The sequence below is a fragment of the Nematostella vectensis genome, chromosome 7 (assembly GCF_932526225.1).
Source record: "Nematostella vectensis chromosome 7, jaNemVect1.1, whole genome shotgun sequence".
Lineage (NCBI taxonomy): Eukaryota > Metazoa > Cnidaria > Anthozoa > Actiniaria > Edwardsiidae > Nematostella > Nematostella vectensis.
The window spans coordinates 5,191,069-5,210,572 of record NC_064040.1 but is presented as its reverse complement, the minus strand read 5'-3'; the positions used below and the strand labels follow the sequence as shown (position 1 = coordinate 5,210,572).

Genomic DNA, 19,504 nt, shown 5'->3' with positions numbered 1-19,504 from the left:
GAATACCAAAGAAGATGGGAATAGTTCTATCAAGTTGACTTTTATTACCATCCGTGGACATATTACCAAACAATCAATCAGGTTTTAATACATTTCCTGTTTGACTTCTGATTGGTTCAGAAGAGACAATATCCACTATTATATTTCCACACTCGCCATCATTTTACATCATGTTACAATACCCCTGTACTAAACAAATATGTAGATATTTTGTATTTTCGTAAGTGGTGGAAACTTCGTTGTAAATTAAATTAAAGAATTGAAAAAAGTTACAAATATCAAAATACAACTATTAACTTAATTTCGAGACGAAGAAATAAAAAACGAATTATCATAATAGTTGTACTCAGTGTTTTACTAAGGGAATGGAAGAACATGTAAGAGTTCTTGTATTTGCCAATCATACAATCTTAAGCCCGCTAAAAACAAATACATTCAAAGAAGATAAGATTACCCTTTTATTGGTTTGGCCATAAAACACACCGCGGAGTGCCCTTCACACTCCGTGAAAATTTTCTTGTCGTCGTTTCTACTTCACAATATGATCTAAGTGCTTCTCACTGCTATTTTAATTCAACGGGAAAAATGAAGTTGAGAACTTGAACGAAGCCATCTGGGTCAAGCCTTGTGCGTGAAGTAACGCCATAGTTTGCAACTGAAGCAATGGTACCAAGTCGAAATGTAGGGTGTCGTTACCTTTTTCCTAAGAGAAGAAAGTTATATAAAGCCTTCTATCTCTTTTAAGACCCCTCCCAAGAATAGGGGACGTGCGCTTAGAGATCACGTGACCTTTCTGGGTGGCAAATTCAAACAGTGCACAGTAATGACTGCGCCTGTCACACCAGAGAACGACAAAAAATAAAATCTGAAACTAAGGAGCCGTCCACACTAACACGGATTCGTTTGAATCCGTATGCTTTTTGATACGTTTAGGCCTTCCGTCCACACTAACACGTGCGCTGGATCCAGCGAATCCGAATACTTTTGAAAACGCTGTCAAAAGTGAATAAAAATGAATCCGTATACTTTGGTCCGTCGTGGGGACGGTCGAATCCGTATCAAAATAAAAACGATGGCGTTATATCGCGGGCGCGCGCTGCTTTGAGCATGCGCATATCATAAAAATGACGTCAGCCTGTACCTTTCAGCCTTTTTACAAATGTTTGAATCCGTGTTAGTGTGGACGGCTGGATCCAGGCGAACACGATGCAAATAAAGTGATGCGTTTTCGGCGAAACGAATCCGTGTTAGTGTGGACGGCTGGATTCAGGCGAACACGATGCGAATAAAGTGATTCGTTTCCGGCGAAACGAATCCGTGTTAATGTGGACGGCTGGATCCAGGCGAACACGATGCGAATAAAGTGATGCGTTTTCGGCGAAACGAATCCGTGTTAGTGTGGACGACCCCTAAACCTTCTCCGAAAAGAAACATTCTGGGTTTTTTTCGTAAGCGCTGAATAATTTGCTTTTTGTTGCTGTTATAAAAGCCTGAGCGCGCGCTACTTTGCCACCCAAACAGTCACGTGACCAAAATTTACAACTTCAAAACCGTCTACTTGATCCACAATGCCCAAATAGATCTTACCTCGCTGCTGAAGGAGATTTTGTCTCGCGCGTATGAACGCCCGAATATCCGCGTCTGCACGGCTATCGCCGGTCAGCGGTATGGATGAGGTAGGATTCACTTCGTGTGCAGACCTGCACAAAAATAAACAAATAGCTCGGTAAAAAAACATTGCTATTAAATTCTATGGAAAACCAACCTTTAGCATTCTCGAGAAAAGAAGACGATCTATTTATAAGTAATCCAGTTATTAAACCTCTATTAATACCCACCTCGATTGATCGATACCGTTTGATGTCCCGCGATGCTCTACGCGCCTTGCGCGAGGGTCCTCGGCACTAACACGTCCAGCCTCACCCGCGTCCAGCACAGGGGTATAAGCACTAGTTAGCGTAGACGAGGCAATCTGAGCCTCGGCTCGCAGTCGACTCGACATCTTCCCAGCTCCACGATTGTCCCTTTGTCTGCGCGAGGCCGAGGGCGGTCTGGGGTTGTCTTGGGCAGGTCTAATAGGAGAGAGGGGCGGGGTCTTCCACGCGGCTCTGACGTCATTTGGAGGCTGCAGGCAAAACGGCCAGGTCGATAGATGAGTTCGGTTTTGGTTATCACCGTTAAAGGGCACATTGGCTTCAGATTTAGCTGCCTTGTTTATAGATTATTTATAATTATAATTATATAATCATTTATAAAGTACGGTACAGTGAAATTGCAGAAGGTGGAAATCAGCAGAAGGCGGCGTCCAACCAATCAGCGTCGTACCTGAGCCATGTTGATTGACGCTTGCTCAGCCCACCAGATCTCGAAGTCCTTCTGCATCTGAACCTTGGACTTTTCTAGAAAGTGCTGCAAGTGTTCGATCTCGGTCTTTAGCGAGCGCAGCTCAGTAAAGCTGTGTTTGTACCTAAAATCAACGGAATACACCTTCAATGCAAATAGTCACGCCACAAAACGATACCTACTCCCTTAGCCTGCATAGCAACAAGCTACTCCCGTAAAGTACCGCCGAGTTACAACCAAAGATAACTTTAGTTAATTCTAAATATAATCGAAGCAGCGCTAAAGAGTGTCCGTCACTTCCAACAAGAGCCAATGCCAAGTACCCGGTTTACGCAAGTCACACCCGAGCAATTATTACCCAGTCACTGATAAAAGGTCCTCAATCGCCCCCAAAGTAATACCGGGTCCATTTCTATCCCGTCTGTTTAAGACTGTTGACCTGATTAGACCTGATTCTGCCGCATTCCGCCCTCATACCTGGCCTTTTCGTCTTCGATGGCCTGCCTTAGCCTCCCCTCCTCGGGATCCATATGCGCGTCGTCTTCCTCCCCGTTCATCAGACCTGTTGTAAGGATGGATATATGTATAATCGTTAGGGTCTATTCACACCATGACATAAAAGTCACAAGCAGAAGCCAAAAATAAAATTCGCGTGTGTGTGAACCGGTAAGACACAAACACAAGAACCGCAGATGACTAATTTCGGTATCTTTTTTGCAAAGACGGTTCACACGAGTGTGAACTGGTCCTAAGGCTCTCGCCAAAGTACTTACCCTGGACGGAGCGCCGCACTCGATGTTGTTCAATTCGCGTCTTTAGCTTGTCTAAAACACAAAGTCGAGAAACTCAAGGTGAGTACTTGAGATACTATTCTGACGTTACTTACCAATAATAACCGAATTCCAGCATCAAGCCTGGTAATATCTCCTCCCAACGAATAATAAACTTCTAACATCTCTGACGGGTAATTTTCACCTAGTGTCCTTTCAAAAAGACTCTTTCAACATCTTCCCGTGGCGATGACTATGCACTTGTTCCCGGTGGTCTCAGGACCAGGTAACGGGTGAAATATTCACGGGTGAATCCAGTGGGAAAATAGAGCTTTACGTCAGAGCTATCGACTGAAGCAAAGCGGACTTACTGATCTTTAGACGCGAGGAATTCACTTGTTCGCCTAATGACTTGGCGTCTGCATACCTGAAACACAACAAAACGAGTGAATGTCATCAATGAGATTGATGTAACATTTAAGCTGTGGTCACGTGTGTCACTAGACTCTGTTGAAGCCTTCCACGTGAGAGACACGTGAAGTACACTGCCTAGGGCACAAGCGAAACTGCCGAAGTGCTTGTTGTCAAGTGTGGCAGACTTGTCTCTGTTGGAGCTTCTCACGTGATGGACACGTGTGACAGAGGCTGCCAGGGACACTAGACTTGCCTCTGTCACAGTGCCTCACGTGATAGACACGTGTGAAAAAAGGCATCAGATTCAGCTCTGTCGAAACAGCTCACGTGATAGACACGTGAAACATAAGGCTTTTAAGGAAACTGAGCGTGCCCCTGCCACAGTGCCTGACGTGACAGACTCGTGTGACAGAAAGCTGAAGAGTACACCAGACCTCTCCCGTTGCTCTTCATATCGAAGTGACGTCAGGCAACATGGTCCGATCTTACCTATTTTTTAAGTCACGCTTGTTCTTCTCCACGGTGTCACTGTGTATGTAGTCTCGCTTGAAAATCTCAAATGCTTCCTTTCGACCTTCCGACATCTCCTCTAGATAAAGATAAACAATGTGAAAGGTATTTCACATACATATACACATATTTCTCTAAAAGGGCCAAGAACAATTCAAAAAGTAAGGGCGGAAGGTACAGTAAAAAAAATCCTGCTCAACAAGAAAGGCCACCATATCCACCATCAAAAGTTAAGTGGTCGACCCTCAAAGAAGGTCTAAGCATTACAGATGACAATTACTAAGCTCAATAAGTATACTCACGCAGTTTCCTGTTGTAAGCTGACGAAGGGCGAGCTTCTGGCGGAGTCGCGCGTGGTTGTGGCTCTCGGGTCTGTGGAATACACGCGTCAGAAGTGATACTCGATGTGTCATTTAGGCAAAGCCGCGGTAGACACGCCCTTCGAGGGTCAAGAACCCCGGGTCGGGGTGGGTTGTAAGTGCTTTATATCGCGGTAAAAAACTGGGTCTCTACATTAATGTCCTCATAAGGCGACCTTCAAAAGACTTCACGAAAAAGGGGCCTGACAATCAGAAGTGTCATGTTTAAATCATTAAAAAGACTAATGATGAAATACGAAATCCCCCTTTTTATCAAAAGGGATTCAAGATGTAACAATAACTAAACAATTCCGTCAATCCTAGAAGATCGCTTTAGTTTTCAAACCTAATGCAGTGACAGCATTCCCAATAATCTAAAAAAAATCATGCTCGATTTCCCATTCGACAAACAAAAACAACCGACAAAATGGAAAGCATGGCTTCTGAGTACGCCTACAAGACGCCAGCCAAACAAAAGAACAGAAAATTCGCTTCCGTTAATTTGAAATGAAATTGACGAGAGTTTGGAGAAACGTGTTGAAGTAGACAAATCCAATATATCTACCTCATTTGTAGAGTCAAATGACTCCCGTCCCCTCTCCCTGCGAGTAGACACGGGTGGCTCATTCCCCACTGGTTGGCTGGTACTTCGTCTCAAATCTGCCGCATTCTCCTCTCTACCTCCCCCTCGGGGAAGCGTGCGCAGCTCCTCGGCCCGTTTTTTCTCCTTCTTTAGCATGCCGACAAGTATGTCTGACACAGCGGTCAAGGGAGGATCATTTTTTCTTGCTTATTTGTAACAGCCAAGGCACGATATGTCACAAAAGAGGCGGCGAGCGCATGGTTTCAAAGCTCTCTGGGAATTGGTTAACTATTTAGATTTTTTTTTACGTTTCAGAAATAACAGGGTTCCTCTTTTCTCTTGCGCAAAATAAGTTAGAACTATTGCTGCCTGTTTTACCGCCGTTGTTTTTTTTGTTAACCCATCGCCCAAGTTTTCTCAAGACATATCGAGCCTGGGCTATTCTAACTCATTGAATATTCATTTGCCGTCCTGATGACGTAATTACTGTTTCCCTAAAGTTAGTGATGCGCGCCTGGTGTGAACAAAAGAGGACGAAGCGGCACTGTTATGGAATCGTGAAGACTGAAAACTAATCGCCCGTGACTCCGCTAAAGTTGTATAGCTATACGGCATATGCATCCAAAAGTTTTAATCCGTTCTAGAGAACAACAGAGACTTGCCCACCAAAATATGTTTATTACCAGGAAACAAAACACCTCTTTATAAGCGATTTTGAGTCCGGGTTGATTGTCATCTTCGTTAGAAATACCATTAAATAAGCATATATTTTACTGACAATGTCCAAGTTTGATGAGTGCCTATCTTATCTATATTCCCGCTTCATATATGAAGTATTATCAAAATTCATAACAGTCTTATAAAAGTTGCTTTATGAAATGTCTAAATCGATGTTGTCCTGGTACGCCTTCTCCGCCACGCACTCTCCGCTGCCTCTACCAGCTCCAACGCCTCTCTCTTTTCCCACTCCGCCGCGCTTAGCTCCCGCAGTGACGTCACGTACTCCCGCTCCGCATCCAGTTTCTGCTTTTCTAGATCTATCACGTGCGCATGCGCAATTGAGTGCCTCCTCAGTGCCCTAACGAACCTCCCACATGCGTCGCGCCAGACATGCTGGCCAATAGCAACACTGTGCGATTCACGCTTTATGTGTTTGTCTAGTAGACTAGTGATCTGCGTGTGAATGTGCGCGTTGTTGGTGATACCGGCCTCGACAGCAACGCGCGCCTTGCGATGAAACCTTCGCAGCTCTTGTAGCGTGAACCCCTCCACTCCTACTGCAAGTTTATCCAGAATCAATAACGCCTCGGTATCCATGCGGCGAACAAATATCGACTCGTCGTCGCAATCGTCGGGATTTTCTAGAGTAATTACCGACTCGGGTATTGTCTTTTCAAGCTGCGCGAGGGTTGTCAATGTCGCGTTATCTATCTGTTGAAGCATTGCCGATTGCGCAACGTTTAGGTATCGATTGTTGCCGCGCGTGTTTATGTCGAGGATGGCATCAAGCTTGTCCCCGCTAAAACAAAGCGCATCCCAAAGTCCATTGCGTGCCGCGTGCTGTAGATCAGAGCGCGCCCGCAATCTTTGCGCCTCGCAGTCCAGCCTGACAACACGTGAAAAGATAAGCATTATGGGTATTGCCACGTGTTCGGATCGCAACAATGTTGCCTTTCAGGTACTTCATGTATGGTTGTTTTTTTCAAATTTCGGCAAATTTGATCCATATTTTATTTCATTTTGTATGGTACTTAAAACATTTCACCCTTTTCATATTTCTTCTTCTGCGATATCAAGTACCTTAGGATTGAATCGACAACAATTAAGGCCAAAAATATCTTGAAGGCAAATCCTAACGTAGTCCGTGTTGTACCCCTATACATTAAACACATCAAGTAGGCCCCGAATCAAGTATTGCGCACGCGTACCTTTCCTCCATAGCTTTGCAAAGGATACTGATCTCATTGTCTCGCTGCTTGATCAGTTCCTTCAATTTGCTCGTCTCGGTCTGATGGCCCAAATAGCTGCTGTCTTCATTCGGCTGCGACTGCGACCTGACCGACAGAAAAATAGCTTTTTTTGAAAAAAACCTCTCAATACAGGAATGGTAGATTTTTTGTAAACAAACACAAAACGCTTTTACTGGAACAGATACGTTTTCCAGACGAGAACCTTTTTTTATTACATACAAATCAACTCCAATCAGGTGAACTCGGCACAATTACCAACACAACAAAACCATAATCCTCCCATGCAATGTAATCACACTAGTTACAATTATTACCGTTGAGATGGCGTACTGGATTTTGTGGGTCGCTCAAGAACATGCTCCTGAAAAAGAAGACAGTTACATGTCAGTTACATGCCAATTACATGGTTTTATATTTCCGAAAGTCATGGTTTGGGCCTTAACACAGGTTCCAAATGAATTTGATCTTATTCACTTAGGCAATGGTCGACTATTGACATTTGCTTTGCATTCCACTACGCTTAACTACTATCAAGAGCATAAGTTTTATATTTCCGAACGTCGTGATTTTGTGCAATTTGATCTTATTCACTCAGACAAATATTTGCTGCCCAAACACAACTCTGGCTATATGTACAATTTAACCACCTTGAAGTAAAAGTCAATCTTTCTCATGTCAGCTTGAGTAATATCCTTACAGATACCTGCCGCAACCATATCCCCCAGCCTACAACTCGAGTAATTTAAAGCAAAAGTCGATCTTCCTTATGTCAGAACTAGTAATATCCGTACAGCTCTCCTCCCCCAATCACATCCGCCAGTCTATACCTTGAGAAGCTTGAAGCAGAAGTCAATCTTTCTCATGTCGGCACCAACACTGAGAGCAGCATCAGGGTCAGGATCCTCGATGAACGAATTCACCAAGCGCCTTAGTCTAATGGATACAATAATACGAATGAAGGCAGCCTTTTTAAACAAATCCAGCAGGTACAGAATGACCTCACCTAAATCGATGAAGAAGGGATATACTTATAAACTATGATGGCTATCAATCAATTGCACACATTGATACCCATTGCAGGGGCATAGCTAGTGCGGGTAATTCTTTATTGGAGCAATTTATAAACCCAAGTTACGATTTAGAGTGTTGTGATACTGTAGAAAAAACTTCTGGAAGTTTCTACAGCTATTGGTTTCTGTTTATGGTGCTCATGAATCTAGGAGCATGCACCTACATGTATATGCATCATTATGGCCATAAATCTGTTCTGTGAACAGTGAACGTTTATGCAGCAGTAAGGCTAGAGCGGTCAGTTATCGTACCTATCGTACTCGTTGTCGTCCAACTGTCCAGTGTACTCCTGACCTGTGGCCATGGCCAGCTCCGCCTTGAGCTGTTGGATTTCTCGCTTTAACTGTGCTATCATCTATAAAAGAAAGAAGACATTACATTGTAAGCAGTTGGGTTATTAGATGAGCAGCTCCTACAAGAACAAAAATCATTCAACTTTTTTTTCTGTATTTTCATCATAACTATGAAGTCAGGACAATGGTAATAGAGAATTGGAGACAACTCCAAAAAGACTCTGAGCTCTTTTCACAGCTAGTCAAGAAATAAAGCTTCTACTTTGCTTTCTTTATATTGAATTGCGCACCAGTTTGGGGTCTATCTCCTCGTTAAGCAAGACGTCATTCTTGATCATTGCAACTCTTTGGGCAAAACGGCAAGTCGATATAGATTCCTGGAAACAAAAATATCACAATAAGCAAGAGTGTGAGATCTTAAAAAATGTATTAACACAAAATGTCTTTACGAGTATCTTAAATGAGATGTAAGAGGGGTTGCTCGTTATGTCATTGAGATGTGACAGTGGTTGTTTGTTAGGATATGTGAGCAGAGTGGTTGTTCCGTAGGATATACTAGAGTATAATGCGAGAGTGGTTGTTTCTTAGTATGTACACGAGTATGAGGGGCGAGTGGTTGTTTCATAGGATATACTGTACAGGAATAGGATGTGAGAGTGGTTGTCTGTTACCATGTACAGGAGTAAGATGCGAGAGTGGTTATCTCTTGGGATGAACAAGGAGAGTAGGATGCAAGTGTTGTTGTCTCTTAGGATGTACAAGAAAAAGAGATGAGAGTGGTTTGTTTCTTAGGTTTTACAGGAGAAAGATGTGATAGTAGTTGTTTCTTAAAATGTAAAGTCATTAGAGTGGTTCTCTGTTAAGGAAGGGGTGAGATGTGGATGGGATTGGCAGAATGAAAATAGGTAGTCAGCTAAAGAAAAGCCAGTCAACTTACATCGATGTTTTTCTTCTCCACAGAACAGGTAGCTATCATTGTAGTCATACAATTACCACCAAGACTATAAGAAAGAACAACAGTTAAACCGGACTTTATGAATATGTTACGTTTCATATTCTTTATATCATTTCATAAAATTGATTCTTCATTCAAACATAGGGAATGGTAGAATTTATCAATAAACATAAGGAACACTTTAAGTCTGAGAAGGAGAAAAAAACTTGCTACTTCTAACTTCAAATACAACGTGTAGATCACAAACATCAAAGCAACATTAACAGTATTTAACACCATGCCATGTCTCCACAATGACATCTTAGCCACAAATAATTTCTGACGTTACATGTACCTGTCTCTCAGAACAGATGTCATCATTGAATTTCTATATGGAATGTGACTCCTGGACTTTTCTGACAGAGCCACAATGACCTGTGCAAAGATAAAAAGTGTTTTTACCATCATATATCGTTATGAGTATAGCACAATTCTTTTTTAAATCTCATATCTTAAAAGCACAATAAACATACCTGTTCGAGGAAATGCAAAGACACGTTAATGTATTTCGCTTCAGCAAGCTGGATGCCAGCAACACCAGTTTTCGCTATTCTCTCGGACCTTCAGCAAATCAAATTTAAAAAGAAAGGTCCTTAACATGTGCTATACAGTACAGGCTTAGTAGTATTCAGAATTCAATGTTCACTTTGTGAGTGTTCATTATAGCAACAACGATCCCTTTGGGCTAAATGGATGGTACAATAGGCTTACCCCGCGAGATCCACCAGATGGAGTTTAGCTCTGCGTATGGTAGCTTTGCCTGATTCTCGTGTTGACACGTGGATGGTAAAGATGCAGTGAGATCGTGTGGATGCCTGGTTCATTGGAGTCTATAGAAAACAACTCCACATATTTGGTGCAGAGTTCTTACATTACCTCAATTCTGATATGCAGTACAGTTTATGCTACATAAATGTAACATATGTTACTGCAAATAACGTATTTTTTTACTCTGCAGTTCTAGCTAATAAGGATATTAACCACTTAATGGGCAACGTCACCATGACAAAAATATTATACTGAATGTATAGTTCCAGAAAATATCCATACCTCCCCCATTGAGGGGATTGAACATTCTGGGGGGTGGCGGGTTCAAACGCCCAGGAATTTCCAGAGGGGAGGGGGGGGTAAAATGCCCTTTTTCCTTAACAGTTACTGTATTTATTTTTTTTCCAGGGGGTTGGAAATTCCAGAGGGGTGGGGTCTTATACCCCAAAATATATGGAAATTTTCTGGAACTACACAATATGTTGCAAGTGCCTGTTGGTTTGTTTCTAGCTTGTTACAGCCCCAAAGGGGTATTAGAAATCCATGAATTTTGTTATTCTTTTCTCGTTTTGATAATTTTTTTAAATATGGTATTTTTATTGCAGTTTTAATGCGCATAACATTGACTGTGACTTATAATTTCCCTGCACTTACCTCGGCTATCATTCTGTTTGTATCCCCCAAGAAGAGGCAGTTCAGTGCTGTCATGAAGACAAAGAAAGTTTTCAGAATGCACTTATATACAGTAGTATATTGTACTGTTAAATGGCTTAAAGGCATATATCCAGTGGCAGGACAAATGTGTCTATGTTGGGCATTCGGAATTCGTGCCTTGCGCGTTCCCTAGAGGTTCACTCATGCCTATATATTTAGCTAATTACATTCGTCTTTCACTTCACCTTACCAGTTTGCATAACGCATCGTTTTTTCCGGGGTTGTTTTTCCCCAGTCTTCTGCTAGTTGATACATGAACATGTTTGTATATTTTACATTACATCTATACTTGTAATATCGTCTCCAATAAACTGGTACGCGTCACTCCTCACACCTTGTGTGTTGTTTATGTAGAATATACAATATAAACATTTTCTGTGCGAAGGATCGCAGAGACTAAGCACAGAATAACTGTTAAATTTCTTGAATCAAAAAGGTACGAGGAGCCCACGGTAACTGGCAAAATCTATTTTTTGTGCTAAATTTACTAAAACAGTGTATGTGTGACCAAAGCTCTAGGCCAAAAAATGTGGCTGATTCATAGAGGTTATCCACTTAATAGGCCAGTCAGAGTAGCTTTTTACACGGTTCAATATAGGCCGTAAGATTGGATGATATTTTTTTTACAATTTTAAAGGGTCTTCACAGAACTATACATCAAACTAAGTACAGTATGGTATCACAGTACCGTACATCAAACTAAGTACAGTATGGTATCACAGTACAGTACATCAAACTAAGTACAGTATGGTATCACAGTACCGTACATCAAACTAAGTACAGTATGGTATTACAGTACCGTACATCAAACTAAGTAAAGTATGGTATCACAGTACCGTACATCAAACTCAGTACAGTATGGTATCACAGTACAGTACATCAAACTAAGTACAGTATGGTATCACAGTACCGTACATCAAACTAAGTACAGTATGGTATTACAGTACCGTACATCAAACTAAGTAAAGTATGGTATCACAGTACCGTACATCAAACTAAGCACAGTATGGTATTACAGTACCGTACATCAAACTAAGCACAGTGTGGTATCACAGTACCATACATCAAACTAAGTACAGTATGGTATAACAGTACCATACATCAAACTAAGTACAGTATGGTATTACAGTACTGTACATCAAACTAAGTACAGTATGGTATTACAATACCGTACATCAAACTAAGTACAGTATGGTATCACAGTACCGTACATCAAACTAAGTACAGTATGGTATCACAGTACCGTACATCAAACTAAGTACAGTATGGTATCACAGTACAGTACATCAAACTAAGTACAGTATGGTATTACAGTACCGTACATCAAACTAAGTACAGTATGGTATCACAGTACCGTACATCAAACTAAGTACAGTATGGTATCACAGTACCGTACATCAAACTAAGTACAGTATGGTATTACAGTACCGTACATCAAACTAAGTACAGTATGGTATCACAGTACCGTACATCAAACTAAGTACAGTATGGTATCACAGTACCGTACATCAAACTAAGTAAAGTATGGTATCACAGTACCGTACATCAAACTAAGTACAGTATGGTATTACAGTACTATACATCAAACTAAGTACAGTATGGTATCACAGTACCGTACATCAAACTAAGTACAGTATGGTATCAAAGTACTATACATCAAACTAAGTACAGTATGGTATCACAGTACCGTACATCAAACTAAGTACAGTATGGTATCACAGTACCGTACATCAAACTAAGTACAGTATGGTATAACAGTACCATACATCAAACTAAGTACAGTATGGTATCACAGTACCGTACATCAAACTAAGTACAGTATGGTATCACAGTACCGTACATCAAACTAAGTACAGTATGGTATCACAGTACCGTACATCAAACTAAGTACAGTATGGTATCACAGTACCGTACATCAAACTAAGTACAGTATGGTATCACAGTACCGTACATCAAACTGAGTACAGTATGGCATCACAGTACCGTACATCAAACTAAGTACAGTATGGTATCACAGTACCGTACATCATACTAAGTACAGTATGGTATCACAGTACCGTACATCAAACTAAGTACAGTATGGTATCACAGTACCGTACATCAAACTAAGTACAGTATGGTATCACAGTACCGTACATCAAACTAAGTAAAGTATGGTATCACAGTACCGTACATCAAACTAAGTACAGTATGGTATCACAGTACCGTACATCATACTAAGTACAGTATGGTATCACAGTACCGTACATCATACTAAGTACAGTATGGTATCACAGTACCATACATCAAACTAAGTACAGTATGGTATCACAGTACCGTACATCATACTAAGTACAGTATGGTATCACAGTACCGTACATCAAACTAAGTACAGTATGGTATCACAGTACCGTACATCAAACTAAGTACAGTATGGTATCACAGTACCGTACATCAAACAAAGTACAGTATGGTATCACAGTACTGTACATCAAACTAAGTACGGTATGGTATCACAGTACCGTACATCATACTAAGTACAGTATGGTATCACAGTACCGTACATCAAACTAAGTACAGTATGGTATCACAGTACCGTACATCAAACTAAGTACAGTATGGTATCACAGTACCGTACATCATACTAAGTACAGTATGGTATCACAGTACCGTACATCAAACTAAGTACGGTATGGTATCACAGTATCGTACATCAAACTAAGTACAGTATGGTATCACAGTACTATACATCAAACTAAGTACGGTATGGTATCACAGTACCGTACATCATACTAAGTACAGTATGGTATCACAGTACCGTACATCAAACTAAGTACAGTATGGTATCACAGTACCGTACACCAAACTAAGTACAGTATGGTATCACAGTACCGTACATCAAACTAAGTACAGTATGGTATCACAGTACAGTACATCAAACTAAGTACAGTATGGTATCACAGTACCGTACATCAAACTAAGTACGGTATGGTATCACAGTACCGTACATCAAACTAAGTACAGTATGGTATCACAGTACCGTACATCAAACTAAGTACAGTATGGTATCACAGTACCGTACATCAAACTAAGTACAATATGGTATCACAGTACCGTACATCAAACTAAGTACGGTATGGTATCACAGTACCGTACATCAAACTAAGTACGGTATGGTATCACAGTACCGTACATCAAACTAAGTATGGTATGGTATCACAGTACCGTACATCAAACTAAGTACGGTATGGTATCACAGTACCGTACATCAAACTAAGTACGGTATGGTATCACAGTACCGTACATCAAACTAAGTACAGTATGGTATCACAGTACCGTACATCAAACTAAGTACAGTATGGTATCACAGTACTATACATCATACTAAGTACAGTATGGTATCACAGTACCGTACATCATACTAAGTACAGTATGGTATCACAGTACCGTACATCAAACTAAGTACAGTATGGTATCACAGTACTATACATCAAACTAAGTACGGTATGGTATCACAGTACCGTACATCAAACTAAGTACAATATGGTATCACAGTACCGTACATCAAACTAAGTACAGTATGGTATCACAGTACTATACATCAAACTAAGTACAGTATGGTATCACAGTACCGTACATCAAACTAAGTACGGTATGGTATCACAGTACCGTACATCAAACTAAGTACAGTATGGTATCACAGTACCGTACATCAAACAAAGTACAGTATGGTATCACAGTACCGTACATCAAACTAAGTACAGTATGGTATCACAGTACCGTACATCAAACTAAGTACAGTATGGTATCACAGTACCATACATCAAACTAAGTAAAGTATGGTATTAGATAAATCACAGGGCATGGTATATACTGACTCCTTATATACAGACTGTACCTTCCTCCTCATTATTAGCCTGGTGTAATGACAGATTCTTCAGGTGAATATTATTGTCAGCATCCTCAAGAAGGCTCACTTTCCTGAAATACCAAGAAAGGTGAGTTATCTATAAATCCATCCACTGCTAGATGAATCAAGATCTAATTCTATCCAAATCTAAAATGGAACTTGGAATGAAATTTGATAAACAGTGATCGCTCCAAATATTGTCAGGCTTACCAAGAGCCGAATAAGCTTTTCTTTTCGGTAACTTACGGTAGGTCTTCCAGTTTGGATGCTTCATGTTTAGGATCCAGGAGATCATATCCTTTCTCGTTGTAGATTTCCAGATAGGAGATATGGACTGTGTACACATTGTCAGGATGCTGCATGGAAAAAGGTACCATGGAATATAATAATTGTTGGTGCAGTATTCAAAATAACAAAAAAAAATTTCAGTATACACTACTTCATCAGTACAGTAACTTACAGTACATGACGTAAAGTACGTATGGCTACATTTATGTAGGTTGATGAAGATCAATTATTTTAACTGTAGGTTATAAATTATAGTATTTTCTAGAACATTATAGCAAAATACCATAAACATGTATCATGTATATTTTCGACATTGTTAGATTTCTGGTAGCTTTAAATATGGTAAGTAAAATAAGCACAAAAAGTATGTAAAATAGGTGAGATGCTTTATCATGATAGACTACAGTACCTTCTCAAAGTAATCAAAAATGTATGAAAGAGTCCTGGGGATTAGTCCTCTGTCTTGATATTTCTCCGCTCCCCCTGTAATAGTGAAGGTCTTGCCAGAACCAGTCTAGAGTTAAAGATAGTGTTAAAAATATCAAGTGAGAAATCAGTTCTGTCTTAAAAATAAATCACTCCATATTCTGATTGTATGCAGATGTGAAGCTCACCTGGCCATATGCAAAGATTGTTCCATTGTAGCCAGAGAGAACGCTTCAAAAGTGAACAAAAGTGCATGAGAATGGCAATACTAATGGAGTGCACTTCTCAATATACTGCATGCTGCTTATGAACTTTTCTTTAATTGGTAACATGCAAGTTCCCACTTTACCTACAGCAGTGACCCCACCTCCCACTCTAGCTACAATACTGGTCCCCCCTTCTCCCGCTGTAACTACAGTAATGCTCCCCCTGTCCCCACTCTAGCAAAAGTACTGGTCCCCCCTTCTCTCACTGCAACAACAGTAATGCTCCCCCTGTCCCTACTCTAGCAAAAGTACTGGTCCCCCCTTCTCCCACTGTAACAACAGTAATGCTCCCCCTGTCCATACTCTAGCAAAAGTACTGGTCCCCCCTTCTCCCACTGTAACAACAGTAATGCTCCCCCTGTCCCTACTCTAGCAAAAGTACTGGTCCCCCCTTCTCCCACTGTAACAACAGTAATGCTCCCCCTGTCCCTACTCTAGCAAAAGTACTGGTCCCCCCTCCTCCCACTGTAACAACAGTAATGCTCCCCCTGTCCCCACTCTAGCAAAAGTACTGGTCCCCCCTCCTCCCACTGTAACAACAGTAATGCTCCCCCTGTCCCCACTCTAGCAAAAGTACTGGTCCCCCCTCCTCCCACTGCAACAACAGTAATGCTCCGCCTGTCCCTACTCTAGCAAAAGTACTGGTCCCCCTTCTCCCGCTGTAACTACAGTAATGCTCCCCCTGTCCCCACTCTAGCAAAAGTACTGGTCCCCCCTTCTCCCACTGCAACAACAGTAATGCTCCGCCTGTCCCCACTCTAGCAAAAGTACTGGTCCCCCCTCCTCCCACTGTAACAACAGTAATGCTCCCCCTGTCCATACTCTAGCAAAAGTACTGGTCCCCCCTTCTCTCACTGCAACAACAGTAATGCTCCCCCTGTCCCCACTCTAGCAAAAGTACTGGTCCCCCCTCCTCCCACTGTAACAACAGTAATGCTCCCCCTGTCCCCACTCTAGCAAAAGTACTGGTCCCCCCTTCTCCCACTGTAACAACAGTAATGCTCCCCCTGTCCCCACTCTAGCAAAAGTACTGGTCCCCCTTCCTCCCACTGTAACAACTGTAATGCTCCCCCTGTCCCCACTCTAGCAAAAGTACTGGTCCCCCTTCCTCCCACTGTAACAACTGTAATGCTCCCCCTGTCCCCACTCTAGCAAAAGTACTGGTCCCCCTTCCTCCCACTGTAACAACAGTAATGCTCCCCCTGTCCCTACTCTAGCAAAAGTACTGGTCCCCCCTTCTCCCACTGTAACAACAGTAATGCTCCCCCTGTCCCCACTCTAGCAAAAGTACTGGTCCCCCCTCCTCCCACTGTAACAACAGTAATGCTCCCCCTGTCCCCACTCTAGCAAAAGTACTGGTCCCCCCTTCTCCCACTGTAACAACAGTAATGCTCCCCCTGTCCCCACTCTAGCAAAAGTACTGGTCCCCCCTCCTCCCACTGTAACAACAATAATGCTCCCCCTGTCCCCACTCTAGCAAAAGTACTGGTCCCCCCTTCTCCCACTGTAACAACAGTAATGCTCCCCCTGTCCCCACTCTAGCAAAAGTACTGGTCCCCCCCTTCTCCCACTGTAACAACAGTAATGCTCCCCCTGTCCCCACTCTAGCAAAAGTACTGGTCCTCCCTTCCCCCACTGTAACAACAGTAATGCTCCCCCTGTCCCCACTCTAGCAAAAGTACTGGTCCCCCCTTCTCCCGCTGTAACTACAGTAATGCTCTCAGTGTCCTCACTCTAGCAGAAGAACTGATTTTCAATAACATACTTGTCTGCTACCCCTTGAGCAACACTCTCAAAGACCTCATCTTGGCTGCACTTTTGATCAAATACTTTGTTGAACCTGTAAGTTTACATAAAAAAACGCTGAATAATTGTTCCCAACAATATTTTTTTCCATTCTTCTATTAAAAGTTATCAACAATCTTTAATTATCTTCTAAATTTGTAACAATCATGTTAATCCATTAGTCAGTGTCATAATGCTAACCAACCAGAAAATACAAGATGAATACAGTAGTATACAGTATATATATACAAGTACTGTACCTTATATTGTATTGTATGTATACCTTGTTTAAAATCTCAATAGAATCAAAAAGACCAAACTGTCCCGATCTCACCCCAGAACAATAAATACAGTACACCAAAAACTGGAATTCGACTCTGCCAAATTTTCGTTTTTTAATAAGACTTCTTCAGGGCAGACTCAAGTTGAGTTTTTGGTGTTTGGTGTATTGTCCAAAATCTGCAATATTATTACCTGAACTTGTAAACTTCTCTTTTGTTGTTGATGTAACCATCAGACAGCTCTTTCGGTATGGTATATTCAATAACTGATGATCCACTGTCGTCTTCAACGATCTCATAAGTCTACAAACAGGATCAGGGATATAACATATTCCTAGCGTACTGTATGACAGCTCAGCAACATTCAACAATCAAAGTCAATTGAGCTTCAATTGTTTGGTTACTGCATGATTGGCTCTTCTATAAAAAAAAACTCATCCAAAATATTTTCCAATCAAACTCTATCAAATAATTTGTCAAACTATCAAGCATGCAAAATTGAACTTTAACTCAATCAGATGTTTCCAGTTTACGTACATGATTAACAAGCAATGTGTGCAGAAATAATTAAAAACAAGACTTCACCTTGACATTAAGGGGATGTAATTTTGATTAGTTTTCCAAGCCCCAAGATCTTCTTTTATCCGACTAACTAATTGAATTGTTCAATTAGTCATGAGTTTGATTAAGTTCGAAGTGTTTTGTTCAACAATTGCCTTTGACTTCCAAAACAATATTCAAATAATTGAAACTTGATTGAGTTTGGCACTCGTTCAGATTAGATGAGCATATTTTACTTTACAATCAATTCAAAAACACTCAATTCAGAAACTCAAACACAAAGATTAATTAATAAAATGTTATAAGAGGCAATCTACTGTATCAGTTTCACTAAACTTTAACAATACATACATGAGAAGAGCCAAAGCCATAGACTAAAAGTGGCTTATGATCTCATTTGGTACAAATAAAAAAAAGTAGAAAAGTATTACTCAATAATAACAAAACTAAACTAACTGTTTTGTGGTTGATGTTTTCTAGATATCTAGTGTCTTCAGTAGAATTCCAGGAGTTGCAGAGTTAAGAAGACTAGCAATTAAATAAGTTTAAATTTTTAAATATAGAAATATTGTATGGCTTAAAGGAATTTCTGAGAGTGTGTGCGATATCACTCCAAATTTCATGAAATACTTCTAAGATGATGACATGTAATTCCATATAAGGATGTCTGACATAACAGTAGTTTACTTACTTAACTAAAAAGCAATTTTAAATCCATTTCTTTGCTTACTATAAAAATATTATAAGTCCTATGCCAAATATAAACACCAGTTGTCAAACTGTTGTAAACAGCCTTTGGGCAATGCGATAGTTTCAGAATTATAACTAAACCATCATCGATGCTGATGAAGACAAACATGGACCGTTCAGATGCGAGACATCACCACAACAACGAACAAGACAGCTGAATGACATCGGTGAAAATCATCGGTGACATCGGTTTTTAAACGCATCCATCGCCTTACCCCGGTTTTAGCCTTAGTAGGTTTCACTCGGGCGTAGATCTGGATTCCTTGTTTCACCATAGTGGCGTATCCTACATGCTTGAAGTATCAGCAGGTTCTTGTTTTTTTCTTCTATTCCACACTCTTGACTTAGTAACGGGTCACTGAAATGTTTATACACAGCTATCTTCAACTTGCCGCCATTTTGGAAAAAGCGCATGCGCATTTGGGCCAACTACCACAGGTGTCCCAATCTAAGACGCGACTTTACTAAT

The 19,504-nt window shown here is 41.0% G+C and overlaps 1 protein-coding gene across 2 annotated transcripts; it reads right to left on the bottom strand.

Moving 5' to 3' along the window:
- Positions 1–21: 21 nt before the first annotated feature.
- On the bottom strand, positions 22–19,478 carry LOC5504043 (kinesin-like protein KIF6). Of its 2 annotated transcripts, XM_032372321.2 has the most exons (27): positions 19,251–19,472; positions 17,918–18,027; positions 17,424–17,498; positions 15,581–15,623; positions 15,376–15,480; positions 14,925–15,034; positions 14,667–14,749; positions 10,730–10,776; positions 10,019–10,137; positions 9,781–9,868; positions 9,603–9,682; positions 9,251–9,314; positions 8,604–8,690; positions 8,272–8,375; positions 7,777–7,882; positions 7,264–7,310; positions 6,936–7,033; positions 4,962–5,149; positions 4,340–4,409; positions 4,017–4,116; positions 3,485–3,540; positions 3,117–3,167; positions 2,821–2,905; positions 2,326–2,467; positions 1,839–2,125; positions 1,588–1,700; positions 22–703 (listed from the first exon to the last, which is right to left on the bottom strand). In XM_032372321.2, exons 1-27 carry the CDS (start codon positions 19,308–19,310, stop codon positions 693–695), a joined length of 2,529 nt encoding a protein of 842 aa, XP_032228212.2. In that variant the 5' UTR covers positions 19,311–19,472; the 3' UTR covers positions 22–692. The 2 variants fall into 2 exon arrangements, with proteins under 2 accessions (XP_032228212.2, XP_032228213.2); XM_032372322.2 differs by lacking the exons at positions 22–703; positions 1,588–1,700; positions 1,839–2,125; ... (4 more) ...; positions 4,017–4,116; positions 4,340–4,409 and having other exon boundaries at positions 5,132–6,585; positions 6,908–7,033; positions 19,251–19,478.
- Positions 19,479–19,504: the final 26 nt, after the last annotated feature.